At 38.8% G+C, this 11,358-nt stretch overlaps 1 protein-coding gene across 1 annotated transcript in view; it reads left to right on the top strand.

Moving 5' to 3' along the window:
• The first annotated feature begins 312 nt into the window (after window positions 1-312).
• The window catches only part of dap (death-associated protein), a 13,906-nt gene continuing 2,860 nt past the window's right edge, over window positions 313-11,358 (top strand). The window contains exons 1-3 of the mRNA XM_014008488.1: window positions 313-501; window positions 1,874-1,970; window positions 8,238-8,280. Coding sequence (XP_013863942.1) covers window positions 447-501; window positions 1,874-1,970; window positions 8,238-8,280 — 195 coding nt within the window. The 5' untranslated portion in view covers window positions 313-446. The remainder of the gene's footprint in view (window positions 502-1,873; window positions 1,971-8,237; window positions 8,281-11,358) is intronic.

The following is an 11,358-nucleotide window of genomic DNA, read 5'->3' as shown; positions in this document are numbered from 1 at the left end:
TCAAAACTCAGAGGTAGAATAGATTTCTTATCCATGACCCAGTCTTGAAAGTTTTTCCAAAAAACGTTTACAACATTACAATGAAAAAAGAGGTGTTCTGCAGTCTTAATACAGTATTTCTAATTAAGAAAAAAAATTACAAAATGATTCTGTTGTGGCCATTTTTCGGCTACCTTATTTATTTATTTATTTATTTATTTATTGTAATTTTGTTTTTGTTTTTTCGGCCACGTTACACTCAAGATCCGTGCGTCTTACGTCATCGCGCTTTTTACGGCTCCGCGTTACGTCACCGCGTATATTTTCCAAACAATGCTCAGGAAAAAGCCACGTTGACGATCGAGAGCGAAGAGTAGAAGGTCAGTTTGGGGCAAAACAAAGCTGGAATTAGTTTTCCGGACGGCTCGGTTCGTGTTGGCAGCAGATTGTGGGTCGGAGCCGGCGGCATGTCGTCCCCACCGAAGGAGAAAACTGAAACCAAAGGCGGACATCTCCCAGCAGGTAAAACCCCCTTCGGTTGTTGTTGTTGTTGTGCTGCCTTTTTTTTAATCATTGATTTTATGGACCCGGAGGCCTAATGTTTTTGTTCTTCGAGGATAACATGATGACCACTAATTACCATGCATTCCTTTAAGTATCGCATTACAGCCAAAGTGCGCGTGACGTTTGATCTGCTGTATTTCCTTGTTTTGCACATTTCCCTTACTTCCTGATTTCTGGGATCTTGCAAGATCATTCACACTGTAACGCCTGATGACTGCACGGTCGTGTATGTATAAAGGCTTTAGTCGAAGCGTTGGAATAAATGAATTCAGGATATCGTTGACTAGAAAAGCCCAGGCTGGAGAAACCGTGAAAAAAAAAAAAAAGGCGTACGTGGCCAGGAGAGCAGCATGGCAGTGGGCCACAGCAGCTGCAGGCACGACTCTTAGCACAGAGAGATAAAACGTGGCCCTCGCACTCATCCAGGTCAGTCATTAACTAACATGCAGGTATGATGATAATCACGTGGACGTCTGAGATGTTTACATGATTCCTCTCAAACCTGATGACCAAACAGCTGTGCTGCAGCTGCAAAGACTCTCTAATCAGAACCTTAATTAGTCTTTATGTCGACAACAAAAACAACATGCAAGATCCAAATCATAGAGTTAAACCCTCTATATCTAGTTTACAATTAAAATGCAGTCCACCTAATTTCTGATTTAGCAGAGATCCAGATTGTTTATGTTTGAGTTCTCTTTAACAGCTGTGCTAAATTCTCTGTCAGCATGGTTTTTTAGGCCTCTGCCTCTCCATGGTCTGGAAGCTACAAATTAGACCTAGGTTTTACTGTAAATGAAAATTACAACCTAGGTTTTACTGTAAATGCTAGAAGAGTTGTGCCAACCAAAATGAATTACCATAAATTGTAGAAAATCTGCATCGCTCAAATTAAAATTCTTTGGTAAGACTAGAGAGATTTTGCACCAAAATGAATTACCATAAATTATAGAAAAGCTGTTAACGCCTAAAACGAAGTACCACAAATGAAGTATAAATCAAAATCTGCATTGCGTTTTTGCATAAAATAAATTACGGTAAATGCTAGAAAAGCTGTGCAACCTAAAGGCTGCTGTACTTTAAATAATTATTTTAAATTTTGGACCTCACTACATAAAATTAATTCACAAATGCTAATATATATAAATAAAAAAACTATAAAAAATACAAATGCTGCTCTGTCCAAAATGGATTACCATATTTACACATTTTCTTCAGATACAGTCATAAGTTTTATTATTATGGTGTCATTGTAACTTAGACTTTTTGCAATCTCTTAAAGATATTGATATGGTAATCACTGCAAATGTAATGCTTGTGTGTGTTGCAGTAAAGGCAGGAGGTATGAGGATAGTGCAGAAACACCAAGCACCACCTGCTCCTGAACCGCTGCAGAAAGAGGAGGAGGAAGAGTACGTCAGCACCAGGTAACATACTGGGAGTGAACTAAAGTGCACGTTTTTAAAACTGTATTTGAATGTTTAAAATTTATTTTGAGCAAACTAAACTTAAATCACCGTAAGCTTAAGGCAGGTATAATGAATGCAGTGTGTTTCTTGGGTGTTARAACTTATCGATTCCTCACTAAGAGGGGATGTTAGAATACATGGGAAAGGCTTCCTTTTTGTTCATGCAGCACACAACCTCCGTCTGGGGAACAAAGAGCAGAAATAACACAGTGCATGTGGAAACGGCTCATTCAGCTCTGCCTCTAACTGGCAAAAGAGAAGCTGAAACATGTTGGACCTTTAATTAGGCAGTCGTCGTAGTTTCTCCAAAAATCACCTGATGTGTTGCTTGGCACTGGGTAACAAATGTCACAAACAGGCGGGGGATTAAATGTCTCCAAATCATATCTATGCAAATAGATGAATTAAAGAGTCCATAATGTGAAGTTGACAGATTACATTAAAAGAAAACAAATGCCAAAAATAAAAAAAATGGCATACACCCTCTAAAACCATCTGAATTAGCTGGGAATSTCTGTTGGGTACTTTTCTAAACTTGGTGTCGTCAACATGTGGTGATACCCATGCCTGTAATGTGTAATAAACAGCGTAGTAGTTGACAACTGGTGGTTCTGGTGGTGACATCAAACCACTAGCCTTTCTACTGAATAAAAGGAAAATAGAACGAGCAAACAGGAAGGTCACAGTGTGAGGATTATGAAAACAAAAAAAAAAAACAGGTCTTTCTTCAGCTAGCTTTAAGCTAGCCTGGGCATAGACGTTTGCCTCTTTCCCCATGCTTCGTGCTCTATGACTGAGTCACGATTAGTAAAGTACTATATAAATACTTAACAAAAATGATTAGACTGTCCCTCAAAGTCCAACCAGGACTTCAACTTTCTTTTTTGCAAACTTTCCAGTATTGATACGCACCAATATGGGCATCAGGAAACAGGGTTTCTGGTCTGATTTTATTATCCTTATTCTGTCGATTCTGTGGTAGGTAAAAAGTTTTACTGTTGAGACAAACAGCTTTCAATTTATAATGATGTTCTCTTATTGTATTTCTAATCCAATGACTAGTGGCAGCCTTGTTGAATGTTCCTCCCTGGTCAAAGGGGTGAGATGGGGGTGAAAGCATGCATGCAGTCATGTGGGGTGCGTGGCCTCTATATGGAGACATAAATGACAGGAAATGCATCCAAAACTGTCTAAATAAACACAAAACAAAAAGAGATGAGGTGGATGCAGGGACTACCTTTTTAACATGGCTGTAAAGTTCTAAGTTCCACAAGGACAAGAACATCTCAGTTATCTTTGAGTCTGGGTAAAGTGTTGGTGGGTTAATCAAATTCTGTGTTCTTTTTATTAAACAGTAGTACCCCCAGCTTGATTGTGAGTCTGTTCAACACACAAATGTGATTTGTAAGTTGGTAATCAAACACGCACCCTGCTAATTGCTACCAAGTCATTTAGCAGCTTTCATTTTCTATAAGCCTTCCGCTGTACGCATTCTTTTTTTTTTTTTTTTGCCGTGAACTTTTTTTGTGTAGCACAGCCTGCTAATTCAGAAAATAACATGATTACTGCATAATTACTGCATTAACTGGAACAGCCCATTCAGCAGCCGCCATTGTTCTCCATAAACAACTTTGGGTTTGCATGTTTTTCTATTACACTGACTATTTTCAAGCGACAATTAGTGTTTGGCTTCCACGTCGGCGTGTTCGGCTTATTGTTACAGGGATGTAGTGTATGTAGCTTTTAACGTTCAGGATATTTGTGTGTCTTTGCTCCCTCGTTATTCATGAAGACACATCAGCGTTGTGTTTGTAGGTACAGGTGCTGTATTCACACAGTGTGTTTGTGCATGTGTGTGTGCATGTGTACTTGTATTTGTTACCTTTTTTAGGACTCTTTCTGGTACACACCTACTGTAATTTGTCAAAACCAATAGTCCTTATGGGGAACAAAGACTGGTCCTAATATAGTCGAACTCCATTTTTGGGTTGGGGGTCAAGTTTAGGACTAAGATGGGAGTTAAGTTTAGATTAGGGGGTGGGGTTTAGGGTAAGGATAGAAATGAATGGAAGTCAATGGACAGTCCTAATAAGAATATAAACAAGCACCACAGCTGTGAGCAGGATTGAAGAACATTACCAACTGTCAGGATATTTTCTGTGGCTGGACTTCAATATAACCAACTTTTTGATTATTCCCCGGAGAGTGTTTCATCTACTTGACGTGTTCTTTGAGTGGCTTCCTGTAATTTATWGAGAGAATATTAGCTAGCTTGTCAYTGCCAATAAATAACTACTTTTTGTTTCTCTTGGCTCTGACTCGAGAAGAGCTGTGAAAGCAAACAACACAGAAAAGTAAGAAGTGAGGTCAAGTAGATAACGAATGTACAAAACAAGTTGCAGATTGGTTTTATTACTTTTCAAGGACCCGCTGGTGAAAAAACATTATCAGAAGTGGCTGAGTCAGTGAACTGCTTTCTGTATCCTTCCATGTTTGATGTAGTCATATGGCACATGTTCAAAATAGAAGTCAGCTGGTAATTTAAGAYTTGTTTAAAAGCTTAATCTGCAAAAAGTTAAAGTGATCTCATGATTACGGATGGGTATCGTTAAGGTTTTATCAATAATACTACTCTTACCGGTACTGCTTATCGATCCAGTATTTTAACAGTTCTCATATCAATACTTTTCTATTGGAATAAAACTAGAGTTTCCCCMTAAGGAATTGGTRGTAATGGGGAATTAARAAAAAAAAGYAGCATTTTATTTTTGGAACGAGGCATCATGTTTAAACTAAAGTATCGATCGAGTAACTTTAGCATTGATGCTATCTGCGACGCTCGACGTTACCATCATATTTTTCTGTGGATTAGCAGTCACCAAGGACATGGAAAATTAAAAGAAAAAAGACGAAGCAACTGAACTTCTGTTCTGTATGTGAAGACGTGTTCTGAATAGGGCTGTACCGATTAGTTGAAATAATCGATGATGTCGATTATGTAAATTTGTCGATGCAGATTTTTTTTTTTTTTTTACAAAATGGTCACTCAACGCTTGACAATAGCGTCTACCTCAAGAGGTAGAGGAGCCAAATGACTGGCTCACTGCTGCCAACTAGCGGTCAGAGGCTGAACTACAACAAAAATGAACAGCTGGCAGGAAAGTTGACATTTTAAACCTTAATAAAAAATCGATACAGGGCTTTAGAATATCGATACAGTATCAGGAAATGAAATATCACGATATTTCAGTGTATCGATATTTTCTTACACCCCTAGTTAATTCTGGAGCTTATCGATCCGGTCAAATTTCATCACGTGGTGGAACCAGTACTGAAAAAATACCAGCTTTCGGCCGCATCCATACTCATTATTAACTAAAAAAGGGGTATTTTTTAGGGATGCACGATATATCGGTATTAATATCAGTATCGGCCGATATTGGTCATTTTTTTAGAATATCGGTATCAATCTGATATGTAAAACTGAGCTGATATTAACATCTGATATTGATATCACAATTTTTAGCTTTGTGTTTCTGTTTTGGGAGGGGAGGTGGTTGGTTGAGCGGCATCTGTTCGATCATGATGGTGATAGTGATGCTGCGTAGCCTGGAATAACTAAAGTAGAGCCATGTCAGAGGTCTGGTTGTTTATTTACAGTATCAAAAAAGACCAAAGTGTGTTTGTGCGTATATGTATAATTTGTGTAATATCGGTTATCGGCCATAACAGCAATAATTATATCGATATCGGCTGAAATTTTCATATCGGTGCATCCCTAGTATTTTTTAATATTTTGGCCTAAAAATGACTAAAACAATGAGTGTGTTCCTGAGACCAAATAGATCACTGGTTTGTGCTGGATTAAACAGCAGAGCAAAGACACTGGAGGCTGGAACTGTGGTGAAATGTTCAGTGAGCCTGAGGGCTCACGGTGGAAAAAGTTGCAAGGAAAGAGGGAGAGAGAGAGAACGGAGGGAGGCAGACAGGCAACAGGCATCAGTTTCCAGGGAAACCACCACCTCGCCCACGGCCACAAACTTCCTGCTCCGCCGAAGCAGGCAGAGATGGGTGGGGTGGCGAGAGCAGACAGCTGAAAGGAAAAACACCATTAAATAAAGTCAGGCTCATCTCACCCTATTGTCTTATTGGCTTACGTTTTCTTTTTATGCCTCCCCTCATTCCCGTTCTTTTATTTATTTTCTGTCCAACTACCTCTTYCTCTGTCACAACTCAGCTCTTCTCCCGGATGCACGGCTCTCTGTTGCCCCCTGCAGGCTCCGTTTGTGCTAAAAACGCTGCAGCCAAGCCAAGGTCTTCATCACCTAATGGCTGTTTTTACTTCAGCATCAAGATGAAACCGATTTTTTTTAAAGTGATGTTATGGACATATTTATTGTACGAATACTTCAGCGACGTGTCTTGAGCTTGTAGTTGTGCAGGTTTGTCATTCCACAATTGAAGAAGTCTTCAAGTAACGCTTAGATTTGTGTTTGATTGGCAACAACTTGTCACAATGCAGCATCTGGTCAGCCAATCAGGCGAGGGCGTTCTCAACACTCTGAATTAGTTTTCTCTCTTTCTGTGCATGATCTCATTTTTCACATCGTCTCTGTTTTGTTTAGTGTTTTCTGCACAACCTCTGCTTTTCCGCTTAATATTCAAGCTTTCTTTATATTTCCTACTAATTGAAAAGACTAGAATATTATTATTTGTGTGTTTATTTATTTATTTCTTTGGCACAGAAGTATTTATTCCCCTTGACTCAACATAGTGAGAACTTCATTTTTCAAAAGCCACACTCGCACCTTATCAAGCACACACTTGAATTAGGAACCCTTGAGGTTTTAATGCCGTATTTTAGTTAATTGCGTCACTAATAAAGAGCCTCTCAGCCTCCGACAAGAGCCTAGCCAGTACAAAATGTGCAAAAAAATAAAATTCAACAAATCCAAGCAATCATTTACTGGCAAGATGTAAATATTCTCATTAAGATAAGGAGCAGAAGGCTGCTTGGTGCCAAGATTCTGATTGCAAAAGATTGACTTTAGGCAGATGTGTGAAAATGTCGTAACGTACAGTAAGCAGAGTTCATTTATAATTAGCAGCGTCTAACAGATGCTTCGGAACGTACCGGAAATCTAGTTTTTTTGTCTCCCACAGCTTATTTATCCTGATAATAAATTAGGACGTATGTTTGACGTGTTTGGTCCTATAGTTTGACGTCTTTGGGGGGACTTTTGAAGGTGGCGAACTGTACTCCCGCTGAGGGGTGACGCTGCCGTAAAATTGGATGGCGCTCGTTTGTCACGCCAAGGTCGATACTCACTTCAGGTTCCACATTCCTCCTCCTCATCTTTTCCTCAGCCTCCATCCGTTTTGCCTCCATGTGTGAGTGAGCGCTCGCATCCCTCCTCTCCTTCGACCTATTTACTCTCCTCTAACGGTCGGTTATTATATACAGGAGGTGTTCGTTCGCTCTGCTCCTCCCCCAGTCCACTCCGCTGCCTCATGTTGACCTCGCKTTCCATTCTTTACTCTTCATCTGCACTTCTATCGCCCTCCACCTTAAACCTTTTTCTTCTTCATCATCATCTTTCTYTTTAATGCTCCTTTTTCTCTAATAGCTTTGGTTTTCCTCCGCCTCCCTCCTCTCCTTGTATGCTTTCCATCCAGAAGGTTGGGGGGGTGCACAAAGTTTGGCCAGAATAAATGGGAGCTATTTAAGCTGTTGGCAGGTGTGTGTGTGTGTGTGTGTGTGTGTGTGTGTGTGTGTGTGTGTGTGTGTGTGTGTGTGTGNGTGTGTGTGTGTGTGTGTGTGTGTGTGTGTGTGTGTGTGTGTGTGTGTGTGTGTGTGTGTGTGTGTGTGTGTGCACAAACAGATCCACACACTTGTTACTCTGCAGGAGCTCGGCTGCCATTGATCGGCGGCGATGTTGATATTCAGCACCACGCTACTGCCTTGATATGGCTGCAGCAGCTTATTGGTGTGTGTGTGTGTGTGTGTGTGTGTGTGTGTGTGTGTGTGTACTGCCAAAGTCAGTGCCACTCTGGGTGTTTTGACACCTTGGGATGACCATATTTTGACACTATGTCACCATTGGGTTTTCTCAACACAGACAGAGTGTTGCACTTGTTTTTAATCTTCTTGTAACCTTCACATTAGAAAAACACTTCTGTTTTTTTATGCATTCCTTTTTGACATTTTCTATTTTTCATTTTTAGCCCACCGAAGGTCCCTGTGATTGTTTCCGGAGTGGTCACAAAGGTAAGATACATGCTCCCAGTGACACAAGAACACACAGACCATTATTAGTCTTTATCTGTCATGTTGTACCCGGTCCTCTTTTTTTGGGAGTTCTCAAATGTTTTGGGTCTGGGGACCCCTTACAAAAGTGAAAAATTTCCAGGGACCCCCTCATAAACCTCATGCTGATTTAAAAAATAATTTAAATCCTTTAAACCACTAAATGCTATGAAAGTAATTATTATTTTTCATTCGGTTCAGTATGTTTGTTTTACTTGTACATTGTTCCACATATAATGCATAAAAACAAAAACCAAAATGAACAACTTCATGTAATTTTTTGAGGACCCCAAGCTATAGCTCACAGACCCCTGGGGGTCCTGGGACCCCAGTTTGAGATTCTCTGCTCTTATTGACCTATTTCTATGKAACCCAATTTGTTACTAAATGCTCCTACAGCTGTTTCTTATTTGTAGTACTGACTTTTACACACTTTTGATGCCCCTGTCCCAACATTTTTTTAAGAAGTGTTACTGCCATCTAGGGTTGGGCAATATAATATAATAATATTGGCAAAAAAAATGATCACGATAAATTATGGTATTTAGTAGGGGTGCAACGATACAGAAAATTCACGATTAATTTACTCTCACAGTTCGGTATTTTTTGATAAAAAAGAGGAATTTCCATGCACTTTTTAACTAGAATTTTTTTTTTACCTAATTATAAACATTTGTTTAAAAGTACAGTTTTTAAATTACTGTAAATGTTGCTGAAACGGCAAGTATCTCAGCGGATCTGTGCTCGACAATGCAGCCTAGGTGGAGTAGTCGAACACAGATCCACTGAGCCTTCAACAGAACAGAGCTTCAGAAGACAAGTAGATAAAATAAATTTTAAAAATCCGTATTGTTCCATACATAATGTGTATTGAACGGTTCGATACAGATACATATGTTGTTCTACCCCTAGTTTTTAGCTAATTAATCTCCTGCATGCACTTTGTCACGTGACTAGAGCTGCCACAAACGATTACGCCACAATGTAGCTGCTATTATATAACCATGGTTAGATTTTAGCTATATGCTAACTAAAAATAATTGCTGTGGAAGGCAAGTTCTGCCTTACAGATATTACATTGCTCAGGTTTCTGTTTCATTTTCTTAAAATGATCCCACACTTTTGAGCTCCGTCGCCGAGTAGCCATGATACCAGAGCCTGTCTGTATAATGTCTTGTGACGTCCACGGCCTACCACAGTTACCACTACTGTGCATGTGTGACAAGGACAGAAAGGCAGATGTGGCAGTGGAAGGTGTCAAAGCAGTTTGGAGAGAAAAACAAAGTAAAGAACAAAAAAAAGAAACGATTAATCGATTATTAAATTAGTCGTCGATTATTTTAATAATCGATTAGTCGTCGAATAATCGTGGCAGCCCTACACGTGACCAATTTAAATCACTCTAGTGGGAAAGATTTTTTTCTCCTGTTTCAAATTGTGTCAAAAGTACAGCCTTCAGGTTATACATCTAATTTTAAATAGTGTTGATAGACTAAGTAAAACCGGAGGTATGATAAATAAAATACAGACTTTTTAAAAAAAAATGTTTGTTTTAGAAGCAGAGAGGAGCATGGAGAGGACTGACCAGGGAAATTTCCAGTCGGTCTGCCTGGCCGCATTAATCTTATTAGTCAATCATCAAGTGCTAAAAAATAATCGATTTAAAGTTTTGCTGATGATTTATTGCACACGATATGATTTTGCCCAACCCTTCTACCATCTAGTTCAAAATTACCTAATTTTTTAATGGGATTGTTTATCTGTTTAAAATTATTTTTTATGATACACCATTGTGAATAAAAAAACAGGTTTATGAGATTTGTAAATTCTGTTTTTATTTACATTTTAAAGAACATTTTTGAAAAGGCGGTTGTCAAGTGTACAGAATTTTTTCCCTACTGTGTATTTCAGATATTACAGTATTTTTCATTTTGAAGTGACTMAGTCAGGTTTTGTTTTATTCATTTCCGTCTTATTTCTGTTTGTGTGAGAAAAGCGACCTTGACAGCCTGAATGGCTTTATTCTCTGCTTTCGGCATGCCCGTGTCCGAGAAGGTTGCAGCAGATTGTTTGCAGAAGATTGCTGCGATATCGGAAGGTGGCAGGCGTCCCATTTATTCCTCAATCTCTCTCTCTCTAGCTCCTATCGCGGCCGTCAGACCCACAAGCTGGGGGAGCACAAAGCCTTCGAAAAGCTTTTTAAAAGCTGAGTGAAACACTTAAATGTGTGTTTGGGTGTGAAAAGGTCACTTTGTGTTGAGCTTTTGTGCCACGCTGTTCTGAAATGTGTCTCCGACAACTTTTTTTTTTTTTTAAATTTGGCTAGGTGAGTTAAATTGTTCCAACACTTTAATTCTCAGTTGTTGATTTTTGTTACATTTCCCTCACAAGTTTTTGTCTAAATAAAAAAATTCTTCTGGTATGTACAGTATTTGCAGTTGTTTGGTTTTTAAAAGCATAAACAAGACAAAACAAGTCTAATAAATTAGAGTATAAAACTTTATCAGAAGCTCATAAAAGCTCCTTGATATATAATTTACCTTTTTTTTTTCACGCCAGCGTCAGAAAAACTTTTTGTTGACTTTGAATGAAAGATGTGGTCTTCATCTGCTCTTACGCCCATCTTGCTAATTTATCGATTTCTGCTCTCTGAGAGCAGCAGATCATTCAGCAACATGTGAAAGCTCACAAGTATGGCAGGCGGTTTTTACATTTAATAGGCTTGCATTTCACATATCTAAAATTAGTTTATGGCTAGACATAGTAAATKTAAGTAACAGATATTTAAAGGGATCCCCGATTAGTTGTAACATTAGACTTCATTTGATAGTTATTTTAACTGTAAAATAAAGACTGTAAAATACTGTAGGCTGGTTAGTTTTTTAATTTTTAAAAATATTTTTAACATGGACGGAGCCATTTTATTTACACACAAAGCATTCTAGGTAAATGATGACGTGGATAGGTCCTCGGTGTGAGCGAGCTATATCCACCCTGAAGGTTAATTTTGGACAATATCTGACAATTGTCTCTTTTAAA

Source organism: Austrofundulus limnaeus, unplaced genomic scaffold (genome assembly GCF_001266775.1).
Source record: "Austrofundulus limnaeus strain Quisiro unplaced genomic scaffold, Austrofundulus_limnaeus-1.0 Scaffold50, whole genome shotgun sequence".
NCBI lineage: Eukaryota > Metazoa > Chordata > Actinopteri > Cyprinodontiformes > Rivulidae > Austrofundulus > Austrofundulus limnaeus.
This window is presented reverse-complemented; position numbering and strand designations above follow the sequence as displayed.